Source organism: Octopus sinensis, linkage group LG10, assembly GCF_006345805.1.
Source record: "Octopus sinensis linkage group LG10, ASM634580v1, whole genome shotgun sequence".
NCBI lineage: Eukaryota > Metazoa > Mollusca > Cephalopoda > Octopoda > Octopodidae > Octopus > Octopus sinensis.
Window position 1 is genome coordinate 15,265,337 of NC_043006.1, and position 23,583 is coordinate 15,288,919.

The window sequence follows — 23,583 nt, forward strand, 5'->3', positions numbered from 1 at the left end:
ACGCGAATCTCTTTTCACATTCCATGTTTTCGTTTCCTTTCATCTCGTCATTACTCGTTGTTTAAAAGAAAGCCGGGCATGCATCTTTGAGTTTAAAATATTGCTTGGAAACGCATGGCACGCGATATAATCTTTTCTACTCAAGGCACAAGGCCCAAAATTTTAGAGGAGGGGCCAGTCGATTAGAGCAACTGATACTTAATTTATCGACCCCGAAAGGCAATGTCGACCTTGGTGGAATTTGAACTCAGAAAGTAGCGACGAAATACCTATTTCTTTACTGCCCACAAGGGGCTACACACAGAGAGGACAAGCAAGGACAGACAAACGAATTAAGTCGACTACATCGACTCCAGTGCGTAACTGGTACTTAATTTATCGACCCCTAAAGGATGAAAGGCAAAGTCGACCTCGGCGGAATTTGAACTCAGAACGTAGCGGCAGACGGAATACCTATTTTTTTACTACCCACAAGGGGCTAAACCCAGGGGGGACAAACAAGGACAGACAAAGGTGTCAAGTCGATTACATCGACCGCAGTATGTAACTGGTACTTAATTTATCGATCCCGAAAAGATGAAGGGCAAAGCCGGCCTCGGCGGAATTTGAATTCGATTACACCGACCCCAGTGCGTAACTGGTACTTAATTTATCGACCCCGAAAGGATGAAAGGCAAAGACGACCTCGGCGGAATTCGAACTCAGAACGTAACGGCAGACGAAATACGACTACGCATTTCGCCCGGCGTGGTAACGTTTCTGCCAGCACGCCGCTTTAAAACCAGTATATATTAAACGATATTTATCTCTCACTGGATGGAACACTTTTCGGTAAATTATGTTTGTATACTCACACAGACAGACAGACAGACAGACAGACACACACACACACACACACACCACACACACACACACACACACACACACACACACAATACACGTGTATATGTATATCTTTGCATAAATGTACGTATATAATCCATCACCAACACTGCACTGCCACAGATTCCACCATTACCATCACTGCTGCCACCACCGTTTACTACTACTACTACTACTACTACAACTACAACTACTACTACTACTACTACTACTACTACTACTACTTACTACTACTACTGTTGTTGTTGCTGCTCCTAACACGTTATATATTATATAATACGCCCTTTAAGAGTACCTATCTTTCCCACTCACACGTTTAATTGTTTTCTTAACAATGCTGTGGCCACATATTTCAGCAAAATCGTTTTTTTTTTTGTAGCACTAAGTTACACGGACATTTTTCTCAAATGGTGTTAATAAAGAAACGCAAATGTGCGAAGAATAGAAACACGCAAGCAAGCAAGCACGCACACGCATAAACACACAAACACTTGTATAGATACAAAAAAGGTGAGCGCACTCATATATTCATGACAGGATTTCTTTTATCAGTTTCCCTCACCACCACAAGGTGTGATATATATATATATATATATATATATATATATATATATATATATACACGCAGAAGTTTTAAAAGACACGGCAGATACCGTTCAATGAGATCAAACTAGATTAAGTTGTTGCGAAGCGAATGCTTAATCATTCAGCCATGCCTGAGTGCGTGTGTGTGTGTATATATATATATATATATATATATATATATATATATATCACGTCACGTGACCGACCAGACCATCAGATGTTGTTACACATCGCTTGTCACAATGCGTTCGCATTGTTTTAGCCTTCGAATGACGCCACCCCGCTGGCTAAGCGAGCAGGCCAATAGAAGAAAGAGTGAGAGAAGAGTGGCGAAAGAGTACAGCAGGGATCGCCACCCCCTGCCGGAGCGTCGTGGAGCTTTAAGGTGTATATATATATATATATATATATATATATATATATTACATAAAATACAAAATGTGACAAGAATGCAAAACATCCAGAAGACGATACAAAAAACACGGACGGGGTCTTCGAGTATATATAATAATAATAATATTAGGGAATATTATTCAAAACCGTATATATATATATATATATATATATATATATATATATTATATATATTATATATAAATAAGGATAAGATCGTTAATTTAAATTAAATAACGATCTTATCAAGTGGCCAGCATGGAAATAAAAACCTTCAAAGGTAATAATTATTATTATAATTATAATTTAGGGTATCTCATAGATACCCTAAATTATAATTCTCTCTCTATATATATTATGCGCGTGTGTGTGTGTGTGATTGTGTGCGTTCGTGCACGTGTGTGAGTCTCAGTGTGTGTGTGTGTGTGTGTGGTTTTTGTCATACTCTTTTTACTCTTTTACTCTTTTACTTGTTTCAGTCATTTGACTGCGGCCATGCTGGAGCACCGCCTTTAATCGAACAACTCGACCCCGGGACTTATTCTTTTGTAAGCCCAGTACTTATTCTATCGGTCTCTTTTGCCGAACCGCTAAGTGACGGGGACGTAAACACACCAGCATCGGTTATCAAACAATGCTAGGGGGACAAACACAGACACACAAACATGCACGCACATACATATATACATATATACGACGGGCTTCTTTCAGTTTCCGTCTACCAAATCCACTCACAAGGCATTGGTCGGCCCGGGGCTATAGCAGAAGACACTTGCCGAAGGTGCCACACAGTGGGACTGAACCCGGAACCATGTGGTTGGTTAGCAAGCTACTTACCACACAGCCACTCCTATCCACAATTCATTCATAAGACAAGAAAGAAACGAGGAAACTTTATCTCCATAGCTTCGAAGCTGGCAACAGCAGACTAACGGAATTAACTGGGGGAAGATGGCTTCCTACAATCCCGCTGGCCTAGAAAACACGACGCAAGGTAAATAATATCTGCGACTGTCTTTTATGATTTTGGCAATTTCATGACATTCTCACGCAAGCTCAGTTGTCTTGACTTTATTTTGACACTTGGCGTATTATGAGAGAACTGGAGAGTGGGTCTGATGGGTGTGAACGTTCGCTTGTGTAGCATCTGTGTCTAGCGAGTAAGATTGCATAGGACACCATTGCCAGGCCTCCAACTAAAGATCAAATAGTCTTGCTGTGGCAGTTGGGGATATTCTGCGCATCTGTGACAATGGAAATATCGACAGTTTCGTAGTTCATGTATAATAAACGTGGATGGTGTAAATTAGACGGGAGTAGTTGGGATTCTCTAGTTTGCTTAATAGGTGCGTCTGTTTTTTGGAGAACCGTGCTGCTGGAGTTATTGCCTACATCGATCACAAACCAGCGAAATTGATAATTTTAGACTTTCTTCCCAAGCCCATTACTTTCCTCTCCTTCAAAATTATATGGTTAGATAAATACATATACGAGGGGATACTAGAAAGGATCAGTTAATTAGGTTTCCTTCAACATGTTGCCCTCTCAGATAAATACACTTATTGCAGCGGTCCTTCAGTTTTTCTAAACCCTGTAAAAGAACTCGGAAGGTTGGGCCTCTAACCAGGCCTTTCGCGACACCTTAAAGCCAGGAACCTTTCAGTGGCCCCTCGTCAGAAACTGCCAGTTGTTCAATGTTTTTCCTTAAACTCATTATTATACATACCAACAAAACAAGCGTTACAGAAATAAATATTCTAAATTTAAATATATCACGAACGTTTCTTTGTTAACAATTTGAAGTTTTTTGTTTTAATTGTTAATCTTAATTAAAACTTAACTGGAATCTCATAATGTAATATCCTACAAAGATTTGAAGTTTAATTTGAAGTGTCCAGCTGTGCATTTGTAGTGGTAAACCGAAATCAAATTATGTCTAAGACATAAAAATGAACGGTTTGATAATAGAGTGTAAACAAGTTGTTTATTAAAATTATCATATATATGAAGGAAAGGACATGCTTTATAGACCTATTAGCAAAGTGTATGGAGAGAGTCGTATCCATATACCCATCTAGTTTTATAACCATTCTCATTAGAAACGGGATATACAGCAATCCACTTAGATCATATTACTGAACCTGAACTTAAAGAGAAAATAATCTCTGGAACCCTTCAAATTCTTAGAAGGTCTTCCAGAAACATCTATAAAGTTTTCTTTAGAGTTGAGCGGTAAATGGCTGAGAAAAAGAATAATGCAAAGAATAGGATAGCTGTTTTGTAATAAAAAAAATTTTGTTTAGAACCTTCCTATCGAGTAGGAGGCCATTCAAAATAAACTATCATCTCCAAGAAGAAATGCAGCAAAAACATACAGCGATAGATAAATTTATCTATTTTATTTATAATGTCAATGGTAAACGGTGAAAACATTGGGCATGGTTGACTGTAAATTCGGGAGTGTCAGGAAACTGGACACAAATAAAATCAAGATAAGTAGAGAATGATACTCATAGCTTCTGAGTTACAGAATTACTATGAAAAGCATGGATAATAATGATTTAAAATTTTGGCACAGGGGCAACACTTTTAGAGGAGAGTGTAAGTCGATTACATCAAGCCCAGTGCTTGATTGATGCTTATTCGGTCGACCCCGAAGGAATGAAAAGCAAAGTCAATCTCCACAGAATTTGAATTCAGAACGTAAAGAGTTAAATTTACACTGCTGAACATTTTCTCCGACTTGCTAACAATGCTGCCAGTTCATCCCCTTATTATGGATAACAGGTTACAAGTGAATCCGCCCTTCATTGATCCCATGAGCGACTGCATTTGCTTCGACAGAGTAATTAGAATCACAATCTGTGCATTATACTCAATGTATACATACCCTGTTGAAAGGCACTTCGCTGTGGTTTTTGTCTGTGAGAAAATCTCTTCATAGACATGTGCGCTTTTATCTGAAGCAAAAAAAAAAAAACACATATACATTGAGTATAATACACAGATAGCGATTTTAATTCAAATCTGTTGTAATTGTCTTCACCGAATTTTTTTTTACAGTCTGGCAAGATCTCCGCAATATCAGTGAATGTATCATTCAGTTTGCTATATATCAAAGCACGAATTTCCTCTAAGCGAGCAACAAACAGATGTACAGCATTGAAAACTCCCCAAATAGAGCAAAACATATCTGACATTCATGTGAGTCACTGCAGCGATGATGTTCGTCTCTCTCCGATATACATTGTATTTTGGCAATAACATGTCTACGAAGAGACTTTCCCTCAGACGACAAAAGCCACATCATCACACCTTTCGACGATTTTCATATCTTGATTATGATACAGGGTGGTGTTTTTAATTTAATGCCATTTCAATTGCATTCACCGAGTAATTAGAATTATTTATTTTATCAATTCTTCAAGATGTATGCTATTCACCATCCTTAGTTCAAACACAGAATCAATTACCGAACATAGAGCTCTTTAAAATCTCTTATTCGCATATGATGAAATATCTAAATACGTTCCATCAGAATCAATCAACAAAACGAAGCAGATTATAAAAAAATAAAAATGCCAAACCATTTACAGAAACGACAAACGTTTTAATGATTTCAGTGATAACTTACTAATCTAAAGTATTAAGATCGATAAATACTTTTTTTTTTCTGACATGTGTTTGATTTGACATTCGATATAAGAATATAATTAAGAGAGAGAGAGAGAGAAAAAAAAAAAGAAGTAACAAAAAACCCAAAACAAATAATGATAATATATGCAAGAAATTTTAATTAAATTGACTTAAATCTCGAAAAAATCGTAAAATATTGACTTTGGGACTTGTTTCTTAAAATGACAAACATTTTATTTTATCACAGTTGAAAACGAATGACAGTTCTGAGAACTCCTCCTCTCTTTCTCCTCCCCCTACCACCACCACCACCACCACCACCACCGCCACCACCACCACCACCGCCGCCACCGCCGCCGCCGCCACCACCACCACCACCACCCCACCACCACCACCACCACCACCACCACCACCACCACCGCCGCCACCGCCGCCGCCGCCACCACCACCACCACCACCACCACCACCACCACCGCCACCACCACCGCCGCCACCGCCGCCGCCGCCACCACCACCACCACCACCACCACCATTACTACTACTTCTACTACTACCTTGGTTTTCTTTTATTTCTGTGAATGACTTTGAATGAAGTAACGTTATATCCCGTAAGGTAAAGGCTCTCAAAATTAATACAGTAAAAATGTCGTCTTGTAGCACTTAAGATTTTGTAGTTGGTGAGTTTCTACCATTTAACGTTGTTCGGGGTCGTTTGTTGTCTTTGTAGCTGTACTATACTTGCAGATACTGAAGTAGTAGTAGTAGTAGTTGTTGTTATAGTTGTTGTTGTTGATATAGTTGTCGATGTTACTGTTGTTTCCGAATGACAGAGAGACAGACAGAAAGAAAAAGAGAGAGAGAGAGAGAGAGAGAGAGAGAGAGAGAGAGAGAGAGAGAGAGAGAGAGAGAATCACACTATAATACACACGCATGCACACACATACACACATACACATGGACATACACACACAAGCAGACAAGCACAAACACACTAGCACACATAAACATATACACATACACAACCACATACGCATACACACACACACACACACACACACAGACACACACACACAGACATATAGACATACACAATCATATACGCATACACACACGCATACTCACACACACATGCACATGGGACACATACTCACATTAAACTTTATTTACCTTGATTTTAAACACTTTTATATATTTCGTGTCACTTTCCACTTCGGATGTTTACTTGAAGACTGAATTCAATTTTTAGGGCTTCCATACATTCTTAAGTTTCTTTATCTGCAGCGACCCCTTCCCAACTTCTCTCGCTCTCTTTTACCCTTTCTCTCTCTTCCTCTCTTGTCATCATTCTTTTTCTCTCTTTTTCTCTCTTTCTCTCTCTATCTCTCTACCCCCTCTGTGGTTGTCCTCTTGTCTTCGTTCTCCTCTCTCTCACCTTCTGTTTCAGTCTTTCAGTCTCTCTTTCACCCTTTTCTTTCTTTCTTTCTCTCTTCATTTTCACTCATTCTTTCTCTTTTATCCTCTCTACCATTCCCTCTCTTTCTCTCATTCTTTCACTTTTATTCATCTTCTTTCATCTCTTAGTTAAATACAATATATTTAACACATTTTCTGTCTATATTTCTCATTTTCATTATTTATTTTATATATATTTTTTTATGTCAGTTCTTCCCCCCCCACTCTATCTCTATCTTTGTTTCGTCTATGCTTCATTTTCTTCTCTTTTTCCATAATACTTCTTTTCAGATTCTTTTAAATAATTATTTCGGATCGCTTCACCCCGAAGGCAGATCTGGTGTTGGTGAATTATTATTAGTAATCTATAGCCATTGCATGTGTGAAGGCGCATGGCTCAGTGGTTAGAGCGTCGAGCTTACGATCGCGAGGTTGTGAGTTCGAATCCTGGACCGGACTGTGTGTTGTGCTCTTGAGCGAGACACTTTATTTGACGTTGCTCAGTTCACTCAGCTGTAGAAATGAGTTGCGACGTCACTGGTGCCAAGCTGTATCGACCCCTTTGTCTTTCCCTTGGATAACACTGGTGGTGTGGAGAAGGGAGGCCGATGTGCATGGGCGACTGCTGGTTTTCCATAAACAACCTTGCCCGGACTTTTGCCTGAGAGGGTAACTTCCAAGTTGCAACCCCATGATCAGTCATGACCGAAGGGGGTCCTTCTAAGCCATTGCAAGCTGCTCCAGGCCCAATCAAAGTGGCATCTTTTGCGACGTCAGAAATGTTCGCTGAATCATGTTAGCTGGGAAGCAGGTGAAGTTATCCAATGCTTAGTGTGATTATGAATTGCCCCCACCTGTTATCTCTTCACTGTAATATGGCTTCACATTTTGGCACTAGGCCAGCATTTTTTTGAGGGGAGGAGAAGTCGATTATATTGACCTCAGTACTTGACTAGTGCTTATTTCACCAACCCCGAAGAATGAAAGGCAAAGTCTACCTCGGTGGAATTTGAACTCAAATTGTAAAGACTGGCAAAATGCCGGTAAGCATTTTGTGCTGTGTGTTAACGATTCTTATTTCTTTATTGCCCACAAGGGGCTAGACACAGAGGGAACAAACAAGGACAGACAAAGAGATTAAGTCGATTACATCGACTCCAGTGCGTAACTGGTACTTATTTAATCGACCCCGAAAGGATGAAAGGCAAAGTCAACCTCGGCGGAATTTGAACTCAGTATGTGACGGCAGACGAAATACCTATTTCTTTACTGCCCACAAGGGGCTAAACACAGAGAGGACACACAAAGACAGACAAACGGATTAAGTTGATTATATCGACCCCAGTGCGTAACTGGTACTTATTTAATCGACCCCGAAATGATGAAAGGCAAAGACGACCTCGGCGGAATTTGAACTCAGAACGTAGCGGCAGACGAAATACCGCTAAGCATTCGCCCGGTGTGCTAACGTTTCTGCCAGCTCGACGTCTTCCTCTTTAATATAGAAGCACCACTGTTGTGATGGTGTACTGGTATGATGAATGGTCTGTTGATAGTATTGGTTATGCTGCCAGTTTTGCTGATGCTGGTATTGGTGCTGGTGCAGGTGTTGTTGTTGTTGTTAAGCAACAAGACGAGCAACGGTGATTAGGTGATGGTCTAGGTCTTAGGGGCGGGAGACCCCAGACCTTTAAAAAAAAGTTTGGTCGTCTTGTTGTAGTTGAGTGCTTTTCGTTGACGTCCGACACCACTGGGAAGTGGCCCTCGAAGTCGATGTAAATGAAAATCTCCAGGTCCAAATTCTTGATCGCCAGGTGTAGGTGTTGTTAGTGGTGGTGCTTACAGATGAAATTTTGGAGGTGTTGTCTGCTAAAGACGTGAAACTTCCGTACTATTTTCTATGCCAACGTCAGCACTGTGTTTAACAAAGCGTGTTACTGGTGTTGGTGGTGACGAGGTTTTCCGTCGTATCCATCGCCGTCGCTGTGATAGATTAAATGATGGAAGCACTCCGTCGGTTACGACGATGAGGGTGCCGGTTGTTCCGAATCAACGGAACAGCCTGCTCGTGAAATTAACGTGGAAGTGGCTGAGCACTCCACAGACACGTGTACCCTTAACGTAGTTCTCGGGATATTCAGCGTGACACAGAGAGTGACAAGCCGGCCCCTTGAAATACAGGTACAACAGAAACAGGAAGTAAGAGTGAGAGAAAGTTGTGGTGAAAGAGCAGCAGGGATCACCACCATCCCCTGCCGGAGCCTCGGGAGCTTTTAGGTGTTTTCGCTCAATAAACACTCACAACGCCCGGTCTGGGAATCGAAACCGCGATCCTATGACAGCGAGTCCGCTACCCTAACCACTGGGTCACTGGGCCATTGCGCCTCCACGATAGATTAAATAACGAGAAGGTGAAAAACAGATGCTTTTACGGTTCTGAATTTTTTTCTTTTTGTGAATGGCGGTGCTTCACTTTCTTGTTGCTTTTTCCCCACCACATCTCATTTGTAAAAACACGACGCCATTTTCAAATTAAATTTTTTTTTTCTGCTGGAGGTTTTTTTCGAAGGCTATAAAATGGAATTGTGGTCCCGCTGGGGACTGAAAGAATCAGACAATGTGCAATTAGTCAGTTCTGAAACAAGACAGAACACAAACGCAAAAAAAAAAAAAAAAAAAGGATGTTTTAAGTGGGTAATGTCGACAACAAATATATCATTTGAAGGGAATGTTACGAAATTGTGACTTATCATCCTGCTGTAATAACAAGAATAATAACAGAAATAAATGTAATAATAATATCGTTTCTTTATTGGCCACAAAGGATTCAAAGAAATACGAAGAGCGTTAACCGAAATGATGTGTGGATGAGAGAGATATGTAATAAAAAGACAAAGGGAAAGAAGAGAGATGGTATACAGTAAGTATAATGGGACGATCTGAAAATTACAAAAACAGAAATATAATTATATAAAATAAATTAAAAAGATGTATTATTAACACATTTCTTAAAACAAGATACACTTACGTTTATGTAAAACTAGCAGTATCGCCCGGCGTTGCTCAGGTTTGTAAGGGAAATAACTATAAAGCATTTTTAGAGAGTTATAGCCAAAAATAGCAAAAAAATTGAAAAAATTATGGTAAATTTTTTTGAGATTTAAAAAAGGTGGAGTTGCGTCCCCTAGACAGTTATGGTTTGTGTTTCTAATTCTCGACCCCATGTCGAATTTATCGATTTTTTTCAGAACTGGGGGAACTTTTCAAAATTTCCGCTGCGTTAGTTTTGAATTATGACATTGGGCTATGTGTGTGTCAAGTTTCATCAGAATCGGTTGAAAGCCGTGGTCAGGGTGAGGGTACAAGCAAACAGACACACAGAAACACGCACAGACAAACTGCCGTTTATATATAGAGAGATTTTAAACGTCCACTTCTGTTGATCAGGGTACACTCCTACCCTGATTACATCTTCTCTGCATATAATTTAATGTAGGTGATTCCAGAATCCTCCATAGAGATCTACTGTGTCTCGAAGGGCTCAAAATCTTTGGATAGTTTACATGTACAAGGCAGTAATCATTATCATCATCATCATCATCATCATCATCATCATCATCATCGTTTAACGTCCGCTTTCCATGCTAGCATGGGTTGGACGATTTTGACTGAGGGCTGGCGAACCAGATGGCTGCACCAGGCTCCAATCTTGATTCGGCAGAGTTTCTACAGCTGGATGCCCTTCCTAATGCCAACCACTCCGAGAGTGTAGTGGGTGCTTTTTACGTGCCACCGGCACGGGGGCCAGTCAGGCGACTTTGGTAACGATCTCGCTCGAATGGTACCCTTTTACGTGTCACTGGCACGGAAGCCAGTTGGCTGCTCTGGCAACGATCACGCTCGGATGGTGCTCTTGGCACCCTACTAGCACGGGCACAAGTGCCAGTAAGGTGACGAAGGTTCTACCAATAGTTTGTTTCTTTTTGTGCATAATAAATGCATAATAGATGTACCATAAATACATGATATTCCATAATAAAACACACATACATTAAAACCATATATTTTTATGTAAAAACTTTAAATGTTCAATTGCGTCGGTCAGAATACTCTACTACCAAGATAATATCTCCCTACGTATCCTCTCTATGTATTTCATATATTACTTAATACTGGCTATTCCAGAATTCTCTGTGAGGAGTTACTTTGCCAGAAAGGGCTTACATCATGTGGATTAGCTTACGTTTTAATGCGTATTATATATTGTAAATTTTATTGATAATTTATAGTTTTTGTTGCTTTTCCATCACTACTTCCTTCGCTCAGTACTCATGCCAGACCAGTACCTCATTTCGAGTGTCCTTTTTCTGTTGTTGTTCATATACATATTCAACTACCAGTTTTTGCTCTTGAATGACTGCGAAGACCATTTCACTCGAGTAAGAGATTGATTAGGGGGAGTTTACGAAAAAAACAAAAGACGAAGACAGGTGGTGTACAAAACAAACAGATGTATTAGTATAACGCCCAGGAATAGAAAAAAGGCTTTTACGTTTCGATTCTACGCTATTCTACAGAAAGGGACACAGAAAAAAAACAAGGAGAGAAACAAGGAGAGAAAAAAAGGAGAGAAAAATGTGTATAGTAGCTAAAGATCTATCATGGCGACTGACCCCTACTTGATTACACCCACTTCACTAAAGATGCTAGGAAGGAGTCTCTTTCTCTTCACAGGAGACAAACCCTTCAGCAGAGAGGTGCTTCACCTCACGATAGTTTGGTTCTTTTACACGAGATTGATTTCCCTCCGGAGATCGTTTACTCTTCATGTAAAGTGTGGCCCTCATCACGCTTTTTATTGTGTTTTTCGATTTCTTTCTTTGGATCTTTTTAATGTATATTTTAAACGCGCCTACCAGTCTCCTGTAGCCTCCATTCATTCCCATCCTTATAAGTGGGTGTGGAAAATGCTGCTGTGAAGGGGAGTTTCTCGATGATTCAGATGTAGTTGCTGTTGGGCGAGCTGGCAGAAACATTAGCACGCCGGGCGAAATGCTGAGCGGTATTTCGTCTGTCGTTACGTTGTGAGTTCAAATTCCGCCGAGGTCGACTTTGCCTTTCATCCTTTCGGGGTCGGTAAATTAAGTACCAGTTACGCACTGGGGTCGATGTAATCGACTTAATACCTACGTCTGTCTTTGTTCGTCCCCCCTATGTTTAGCCCCTTGTGGATAATAAAGAAATAGGTATGGATGAATCTCGTTTCTGCAGGTTGAGTTTGGGAGAAGAGGTATGTAGCTCTTAGCTACTAGCAATAAAGACGGGTTAATTTCCTTTGACGACTGACTGCACTGGTACCACTTTAGGACCATCACTCTCCACAATTTTTTCTTTTACCCCCACATATTTAGCAACTAGGATTTCTGCTTTGAACACTGAATTTTAAGTTCTTCTCAGTACCCTCTTAGGACACAATTCTGGTGTTATTTCGGGACTGCGGCATCATGAAGATTTGCATGTTCATAGTGACTGCACTCGACCGCATGTCACCGAAAGCTATGTCGGCACAGACTACTTGTCCATACTGTTAGATGACTAACAACCAGGGGTGATTCGTCATCGATGCCCCCGACAGTGATTGCTGTGTTTCTACTTACCGAAAATTATGGGGCTGGTTTAGAGGCAGCTGTGTCTCATACAAGTTGGGCTTTCACTTTACTGTAGCTTTGTCATTAGTTTTGAAAATGACAGAAATAGTGTTCCTTTGTAGATAAAGAAGATATTACTGAACATATCTGGCGGCCACCTTTCACTCTTTCTTAGATGGAAAAACCCTTGTGGCCTCCGCAAAACACAAATAGGTTACATTTCTCTTTGGAAGTCCTTCTGTGACAGATTTTGGTAAGCTGATACCTGCCCTGAGGGCAAAATACTTCCAAGCTTTATACTTCATTCAGTACAATGCTCCATATTTAAAGTTTTCTTTTCGGAAACAAAGTTTGTCAAAGATTGTGATTTGTTATATTTTGTCATTGTTTGTTATATTTGAAATACGCACATGTCCGCGGTGATGGCAGTGGCGAGGCGGCGACGGTGGTGGTGGTGGTGGTGGTGGTTTCGGTGGTGATGATTGTGGAGAGACGGAGTGGTGGAGGTGGTCGTCATCATCATAGTATTTGTTGTTGACAAACGTGCCAGTTATACTATTTCGTCTGTGGAAATGCCATTTCTTCTTTTCATCTTTTGTCATTTCCGTTCATTAATAATTTTTTCATATTCTTTCGTTTAATTGTTCTTTTGCTTCGTTCAATGTAATTTCTTTTAGCCGTGCATCCCGAGAAAGATGCCTTTTGTTTTACCTTTGAGTTAAAAGATGAAAAAAAAAAAAAAAAAAGAAAAAAACTTCATTAAAGGGTAGAAATTCTAAAGTATCTTATAGAGGTCTCTGAGTGAAATAATATCCGAATTAATTTTTTTCATTCTAATTTGAGATAAAACAATAATTCACAGAAGAAAATTTCAGAACTTTTGAATGATATGAGCAGCAAAACAATAACAGTAATTCTTTCTGACTTGGCATAAAACCAGTTAGTTTTGAAAGGAAGGGGTGCAAGGTAATTACATCAGTCCCAGTACTTGACTGCTGTGTTAGTCTGTCGACAGTGAAAAGATGAAAGACACGAAGTGACCTGCATCGACATCTGTGGAAATGTGGGTAACGGTACGCGATAGAGTAGGAATTGCTGTTGTTGTTACTGACTCTGTTGTTCCCCTTCTCCGTCCTTTCTTTTCCAGTTTCTACAGTTTCTCAGGGCAAAATACACTTACATGACCATTGCTTTCACATGTGTAGGAACTAGGTCTTTTATACTGCACTATAGTCCGTTTCGACTCCTTATGCAAAACTGACATTAAGCCAGTGGTTAACATCTTTGCTCATGTTTATGTCGCTCTTGTATTTAACAGCCTCCAAATACTACGAAACAAAAATATGACCAGACTTGTGCTTCAACGTTTCTGACAGTCTTGGCATGTTTTCAGTTTCATACCTTTGTAGTTTATTTAACAAATAACCTTCATAAAAAGAACAAACTTTCTAACACTTGTATGAGTTGGCTTCCAAACTCTCCGAGGCTTTGAGCCAGGGTGTGCTAGGTGCCATGTATACGTTGTAGCGACTGGAGGCATAAGAACCGGCAGACTGTTTGCGAGGAAATTCTGTAGAACACTATTGCGTATTGTAAACGTTCATTGTTTTCTTCTGTCTATCTTCAAGTCTAAAATCTAGCTGAGGAGTTTAATTACTATTCTTTTAGTTTTGTTTTCTTTGGTAGCATATTGCTTTGTTCATTGTCAAATTTCTTTTGGGGGTGGTGGTGGGTGTGGCATGGCTCGGAATTCTCGCAACCAGTTTTCTAAAACGAAGGGAAGAGAAAGCATATACTATTTGTCTGAAGACAAACAGATCTTATTGATAATGGCTTCTGATTTAGGTACAAGGTTGAATTTTGAAGGAAAATTGTTTGTCGATACCATCAACTCTAGTACTTGATTAGTACTCTATTTCGACGGGAAAGAAAGGCAAAGTTGACCTTGACAGAATTTGAACTCAGATCATAGTGTGGAAAGAAATGTAGCAAGCCCTTGTCTCCGACACTCTAACAGTTCAGCCAGCTCATCACTTCGTTTGTCAATAAAAGTAGTTGTTTCTTAAAACAAATAAGCATTACAGAGCTCGAATCAACATTACTCTTACTCTCTAATCAAGAAGTTAAGAATTAAGTATCGGCTATTCATATATCTTGCACACAAATTCACTTCTGGTTATAGGCAATAGTATTTAGTAACGAACATACAAATATCTGATATAAATACCTATTTCTTTACTGCCCACAAGGGGCTACAAACAGAGGGGACGAACAAGGACAGACAAACGGATTAAGTCGATTATATCGACCCCAGGGAGCAGCTGGTACTTAATTTATCGACCCCGAAAGGATGAAAGGCAAAGTTGACCTCGGCGGAATTTGAACTCAGAACGTAGCGGCAGACGAAATACCTATTTCTTTACTACCCACTAGGGGCTAAACACAGAGAGGACAAACAAGGACAGGCAAGCGGATTAAGTCGATTATATCGACCCCAGTGCGTAACTGGTACTTATTTAATCGACCCCGAAAGGATGAAAGGCAAAGTCGACCTCGGCGGAATTTGAACTCAGAACGTAGCGGCAGACGAAATACCTATTTCTTTACTACCCACAAGGGGCTAAACACAGAGAGGACAAACAAGGACAGGCAAGCGGATTAAGTCGATTATATCGACCCCAGTGCGTAACTGGTACTTATTTAATCGACCCCGAAAGGATGAAAGGCAAAGTCGACCTCGGTGGAATTTGAACTCAGAACGTAACGGTAGACGAATTACGGCTACTCATTTCGCCCGGCGTGCTAACGTTTCCGCCAGCTCGCCGCCTTACTGATATAAATAACTATAGCCATCATAATTCTGTGCGCGTGTATTTGTGTGAGTGCGTGTTTGTGTACGCTTGTGTGTGTGCATATAATTTAGTTGAAATTCAGTATTCAGTGACTGATATGATGTTGATCAAACCAGTCAGATTGGCTAATAATTTCCGATGCTTCTTAGACGCAGCCAACATTTCCATTATCACATAATCTCTCAAGATGACTGTATTCTAGCGATTTAACGATCAGTATAAATCAAGATATGAACCAAAACTTAAAATATTGTGGGCTTTAATTAAGCTAATGTTATATAATTATTTGATAAGATTAAATGTTCTCTCAGGCCCTAATACCTTTTCTATTTATCTTAATTATTCTACAGCACAATAAGAAAAATGCCCCAAATAAAACAAAAATACTTATTGACGGTGTAATCATGGATTTGGTCCAGATAGTGACATTTTAAAAGTCTCCCAGCTTGAAAAATAAATTGAGTCTATCAGTCAAAGCTGCGGCTGTATTCCAGAGAATGCACACTTTATGGTTCTCCAATACCGCCAGCTTACATAAAAAGATCCGGCTCTGTGATAGCATAGTTTTACCAACAATTCTCTATACTAGTAAAATATGGAAGAGCATCATGAAAATCAATAGACAATTAGATGTGTTGCACCAAAGGTGCTTGTAAAGGATTATGGGAACGTACTGGTAAAACCACGTAACTAATGAATAGATTCTAAAGTGAACCAACTCAAGGTCACTTAGCGAAATCATCACAGAACGAAGATCAAAACTACTCGGTCACATATTTCGGTTACCAGAAGAACACAATTCTAAAACATCTTTCAAATGGATATCACCGGAAGAAAAAAAAAAGAAATAGTGGAAGACCGGAAACTACATGGCACAGAACATTTATAACCGACCCGATAGAGACTAACATCATGTGGCCGGATTTAGGGAAAAGTGCAAACCAATAGAAACCATCGGTGTCATATTGCTGCCCAATGTGATCGAGAAGGGTAACTGATACTAATAGGGATCATTCAATTATAATCGGTAACGTTAAAACAATAAATATGATAAAACCACTAATTTCGTAGGAAGGAAAGTGGTTATAGAATATAGGTTGTGACAAGGGCGTACGTGTAGGATCCCGGCTGGCTACCACATCGAATAAAAAACAAACAAACAAAAAGCAAAACAAAAATAATCTCAATGGGAGGTTAAAGGGCGATCAGCAAAGATGACAAATGAAAAGAACAAAGTCTCTCACTGCATTAGGTTTCAGGATAATGACAAATATGTCTCAATTAAACCAAGCCAAGCTAAATAGTTATTTTACAAGGATCTGATGACTGAAATCCGCCCAAGCAGGATTTGAGCTTAAATCTACAAGAGACAAAACTAAATATTGCTTTCAATTTTTGGCAGAAGACCAGAAATTTTTGGGGAGTAGAAGACGATTACATAGACCCCAATGCTCAGCTGGTACTTATTTCATAGAGTATCATAGAAGTGAACGAGGAGAGGATTTAGTCGTTGGCTTCACTAACCGCAACCCTTCAAAATTACTGACTTTGTGATTATATTAGTTTCAAATTTTGGCGCAAGGCTAGCAATTTTGGGGTAGTGGAAAAGAATGAAAGGCAAAGCCGGCCTCGGTACAGTTTGAACTCAGAATGTAAAGACGGACGAAATGTAGTAAAGCATTTTTCCCTTCGTGCTAACGGTTCTGCTTGTTCACCACTTTCAAATAAGTAAATACTATACAGCATTTTGTCCACTGCTCTACTGCTTCTATCAGTACACTGCCCTCTAATAAAAGGCCAGAAATCTCGGAGGCGGAGGGAATTTTAGTCGATTAAATCACCCCTAGTAGTGTGGCTATTTTATTTGATTGAACATGGAGAGATAAAAGAACAAGTCGATCTCGGCAGGATTAGATTTCGGTGAGTAAAGAGCTGGAAATACCGTTAGACATTTTCTCAGGAATTCAAATGGTTCCGCTAATACACCATCCACTATTGTTGTTAATGTAGGCACAAGGCCTAAAACTTTTGGAGAGGGAGTTAGGCGATTACACCAACTACCAGTGCTCGCCTGGTACACACTTTTATGGGTACAAGAGGGATGAAAGGTAAAGGTGACCTCGGCTGAATTTGGACTCAGAACATAAGGAGTTGGAACATATACTACATGGCATTTTCTCCGATGCTTTTTTTTCTCAATAATTGTTATCTTGGACTCTAAAAACAGATTTATGCAGAGCCAAAGCGCAAGACATACACATACACAGAGAATACCGAACATAGCGTTGCTAGAAAACCACCGAAACACAGAAATGCTGCATGCACCCAAGTCACACGTCGATGCGATTCGTTGAGCCAATCCACCTCCATTCGAGCTGGCAGAATCGTTAGCATGCCGGGCGAAATACTTAGTGGTAATTCGTCTGCCGCTACGTTCTGAGTTCAAATTCTGCCGAGGTCGACTTTGCCTTTCATCCTTTCGGGGTCGATTAAATAAGTACCATTTACGCAGTGGGGTCGGTGTAATCGACTTAATACCTTTGACTGTCCTTGTTTGTCCCCTCTGTGTTTAGCCCCTTGTGGGTAATAAATAAATAGGTAATTTGTCTGCCGCTATGTTCTGAGTTCAAATTCCGCCGAGGTCGACTTTGCCTTTCATCCTTTCGGGGTCGATTAAATAAGTACCATTTACGCAGTGGGGTCGGTGTAATCGACTTAATACCTTTGACTGTCCTTGTTTGTCCCCTCTGTGTTTAGCCCCTTGTGGGTAATAAATAAATAGGTAATTTGTCTGCCGCTATGTTCTGAGTTCAAATTCCGCCGAGGTCGACTTTGCCTTTCATCCTTTCGGGGTCGATTAAATAAGTACCATTTACGCAGTGGGGTCGGTGTAATCGACTTAATACCTATGTCTGTCCTTGTTTGTCCCCTCTGTGTTTAGCCCTTTGTGGGCAATAAAGAAATAATTAATAATAAGTTTGAGCTGGATGCAGTATATTATTGGTACATATTTTATCTGCGATTGAATCAACTTCTCTGCTACATTAACAACTACTATTATTAATATAAATGTCAACAGCAATCATTATATCAATACAGAAATCCATCATATGAAATAGAAATCCTCAGAGAAGGCGAAAAGATTTGCGATGTTGACTCCTTTCTTAAGGAACCAAAGTGATTTAAGCGAACTGATATTTTCATAAATGAGATTACTGCTTGTGAATGCAGTTAGCTGCGAACTACAAAATTAATTTCTTCACAAACGCCATACCTCACATAGATAAAGGTGAAAATATGTTATGTTAAGTAATCACAGAATGACGTCTTAGCGATGTTAGTTAAGTAAGTCTATCCAGAGATTTAGAACTGAATAGCATTTTGATCTGTCGACAGTTGACCTTTGTAATAAGGCAATAAAGACTTATTCATTTTAAAGGCATAAATATTTTTCAATGAATAACATTTCTTTCCCATAATTGTGATAGATATAATTAACAGATTAACACCTATTGGGTATCACCGCCGCGGGTCGATGAGTCGACTAGTCAGTAGCTTACAACTAGCGCATTCTACCTATCAATAAATAAGAAGGTGACTTTGAACCAGGTTGTCTTAGGTGCCATGTATACGTTGTAGCGATTGGAGGCATAAGAACCGGTAGGTTGGTATCGTAATGAATTAGCGAGTCGCTTTAATGTATACTAAACAGACATCTTATTGAATACTAACGAAGAGAATTTACTTATAAATACTAAACTCCATGCTATGTTAAAGATTCTTCACAAAGAGGAAGCTAAAATAATTAACGAATATTTGTTATGCAATGAAGAATATATATATATATATATATATTCCTGAAACATGAATGTGGATAGGCTAATCGCCGTTGTATTTCCTTTCTGGACACCAACTTCTCCCATGTGACGATGTGTTGACAACACACTTGATTCAGTGACGTAGGATGCACTTTGAAACATCATTGTTTTTCTCCAGTCAAAACTAACCCCGGATCACTGGATCTAAAAGAGAATTCCATCGATTGCCTCCTTTGATAGGTCTAACTGGGAACTCGTAATACACAATGCCCTTCTAATCCCACCATATATTGTATATATATTTACATCTTTTGATATCGAAGAGATTATACATACATACATACATACATACATACATACATACATATATATATATATAATATATATATATATATATATATATATATACACATACATATATATATATATACATATATATGATGGGCCCGGTTTCCCGGTTTCAATGGCGTATGTGTTCCCCAGCTGGACGGGGCGCCAGTCCATCGCAGCGTTTCTCATTTTTGCCAGCTGAGTGGACTGGAGCAACGTGAAATGAAGTGTTTTGCTCAAGAGCACAACGCGTCGCCCGGTCCAGGAATCGAAACCACAATCTTAGGACCATGATGCTGACACCCTAACCACTAAGCCAGGCGCCTCTACACACACACACACACACACACACAAACACACACACACACACACACACACACACATATGGTAAATGAAAGACGGAAGATGGAAGATACGAGAATTTTTATTAATCACGACAACCGTTTCGACGCATCTGTCTTGTGTTAGATTTAATTGACAATGTCCTTTTCACTGTAATTAATGAAGGAGTGTCAAAAATTATACGCAGTCTTGTTTTTTCAAAGCATTTAAACAAAAGCAGGGGACATACAAGTACGTCATTTTTCTATATAGTCTCTTTCCTTTTCGATGCACTTGGTCCAGTGGTCCACAAGCTTGCGCATTCCCTCCAAGAAGAAGGTTTTCGGTTGGTCCTGCAAGCATTTATATACTGCTTTCTTCACATCTTCTTCCGTACGAAATCGACGACTTCATAAACTATCATATTTTTGAGTGGTCCAAAAATATGATAGTCGGAAGGGACGAGATCTGGACTGTAGGAAGAGTGTTCCAGCATCTCGGAACGCACTTGGTTAGTGGTTTCAACAGTCTGGACGGCCGTGTGTGGGCGTGCATTGTCAGGCAACAACAAAAATTTCTTCGGCAATAGGCTTCGGCGCTTGGTGCGAATTGCTGGCTTCAGTCTCTTAGCCATCAAAGCACTATATCTTGCACTGTTGATCGTACACCTGTTTTCCAGGTAGTATTCCAGTATAGACCTTTTTCAGTATAAAATAAAAAGGGTTAGCATGACCTTTCCCGCAGAAGACAGTCTTGAATTTCTTCATCGCTGGCGAGCCAGGATGTTTTCCCTCTATACTCTGTCTTATGGATTCCGCTTCGTAATGATGGACCCACGTTTCATGTTCTGTGACTATTCTGCCCCCAAATTCCTCGCCCTCATTGTTGTATCGATTGAGTAAATGTTGGCAGACGTCAAGACGTTTGCGCTTGTGCTCTGCAGTAAGCTCTCTTGGCACACATCTTTCACAGACTTTATGGAAGCCGAGATCCTCGTGGATATTTTGATAGGCTGAATCATGACTAATCTGCAGAGTAAGAGCTACCTTAACGATAATAACTCGCCGGTTCACCATTACCATCTTGCTTGCTGAATCTTCTCGTCAGTGGTGAATGTTGACGGGCGTACTGCGCTCTCTTCGTACGTTACGCTTGTCCGGCCGCTTTTAAACTTCTCAATCCACTCACACACACTTCTACGCGATGGTGCACTCTTCTCGTATTGAGCCTCGTATTGAGCACCTGACACACCTTCCGAACTGAAAAATCGGATCAGTACTCTTTGTTTTTCTTCGGTGCACATTGTGGAGCGGCAATGCTTACACTGTAAAGCCAGAAAGAAAAATGGCGCAATCACGTGACCACAATAGTACCAAATATAAGCACGCATGCGCAGAAGGCAGTGTAACAATAATAAAGATGTGTTATGGCGAAAGTGCGGATAATTCTTGATTTTCCCTTGTATATATATATATATATATATATATATATATATATATATATACATACATTCATACATATTTATATAGACCGTATTTTAACGCGTATAAGTAACCCATTTTTGTCAAAAATTAGGTTAAAAATATGTGAGTTTCTTATACATGGATAGTATTATAATCCCTTACAAAACCATTTTCCAAATTTTAGCCCCCACCAATTAGGGGGTTCCTTATACACGTTAAAATACGGTATATACATTTATATATATATATATATATACCCATATATGCATACATACATGCATAATACATACATACACACACTTACATGAATAGCCATTATCAACTACATATTCTTCATGAAAATGATTTGTGCATTTGCCGGTAGGCTGTGCTATAGCGTGGTGGAGAATACTCTCTCAAATCCCCGGTGGGAGAGTATTCTTTACAAGGCGCAGACGCAGCTTACCGGCAAATACACTTACAGTGTACGTTAAGTATATGTGGTTGATATTTATTACACTAGCGTTGTTTCTGTTTCATGTTTGGGGCGGTACGTCTGTCAGACGGTAGCGCAGGTGCCCCAAGGTGAGGTCAGCGTGAATGGAAGCCACACATCGAGCAAAAGGGCGAAAGCATGCTCGATCTCGATTTCCAGTTTATGTATGTATGTATGTATGTATGTATGTATGTATCTATGTATGCGTGTGTGTGTATGTATGTATGTATGTATGTATATGTGTGCCTGTGTCTGTGTGTGTGTGCATAACCCTAACATGCCCAAATGATGTACAGGTTCACTTCACAACTACTTGATGTTCTCTTGTTGAAGATAACAGACAGTGGAATGAGAGTTAAATTGAATCTCTAAGTCATAAGGTTCGTCGTACAAGTGTGATTCTTATTCTGCATCATGTATGCATATATGTATATATATATATATATATATATATATATATATATATATATATATATATATATATATATATATTATATATATATATATATGTATGTATATATATATATATATATATATATATATATATATATATATATATATATATATATATGTATATATATATATGTATATATATATATAGAGAGAGACTTAGTAATTTTAAAATTTCTATTATATATATATATATATGTATTTATATATATATATATGTATATATATATATATATATATGTGTGTGTGTTATATATATATATATATATATATATATATATATATATTATATATATATATATATATTATATATATATATATATATATATATATATATATATATATATATATAATATATATATATAATATATATATATATATATATATATAGGGAGACGCAATGGCCCATTGGTTAGGGCAGCGGACTCGCGGTCGTAGGATCGTGGTTTCGATTCCCAGCCCGGACGTTGTGAGTGTTTATTGAGCGAAAACACCTAAAGCTCCACTTTCTCTCTCTCTTTCTTCTGTTGGCCTGCTCGCTTAGCCAGCGGGGTGGCGTCATTTGAAGGCTAAAAGAATGAGAAGCGCATTGTGACCAGCGATGTGTAGCAACATCTGATAGTGGTCGGCCTCGGTGATCACGGGGATATATATATATATATATATATAAGTACCAGTGAAACACTGGGCTAGATGTAATTGACTAGTCCCCTCCCCAAATTGCTGCCCTTGTGCAAAAATTTGAAATTATTATTATTATTATTATTAAGACTATATAGGACCGAGGTAACTCATCCAGAAGTTATACACAAATATATAGAAGAAATTGGTTGAATGATATTTCGGCACCTAGAATGTCGTATTGAAAGAACGCTTTAATAACGTCAACGACGCCTTATTTAGTCTTGTGCATGGCTCAGTGGTTAGAGCGTCGAGCTTACGATCGTGAGGTTGTAAGCTCGAATCCCGGACGGGGCTGCGTGTTGTGTTCTTGAGCAAGGCACTTTATTTCACGTTGCTCCAGTTCACTCAGCTGTAGAAATGAGTTGCGACGTCACAGGTGCCAAGCTGTATCGGCCCTTGCCTTTCCCTTGGACAACATCGGTGACGTGGAGAGGGGAGGCCGGTATGCATGGGCGACTGCTGGTCTTCCATAAAAACAACCTTGCCCAGACTTGTGCCTCAGAGGGTATCTCTCTAGGTGCAAACCCATGGTCAGTGCCTGACCGAAGGGGGTCTTTACCTTTACCTCTTAGATTGTGATTTGTGAATGCAGTT

The 23,583-nt window shown here is 39.4% G+C and overlaps 1 protein-coding gene across 1 annotated transcript; it reads right to left on the reverse strand.

Moving 5' to 3' along the window:
* Positions 1 to 20,558: 20,558 nt before the first annotated feature.
* Positions 20,559 to 20,999, reverse strand: LOC115216564. Its single transcript, XM_029786029.1, has one exon. It carries the CDS (start codon positions 20,997 to 20,999, stop codon positions 20,559 to 20,561), a length of 441 nt encoding a protein of 146 aa, XP_029641889.1.
* Positions 21,000 to 23,583: the final 2,584 nt, after the last annotated feature.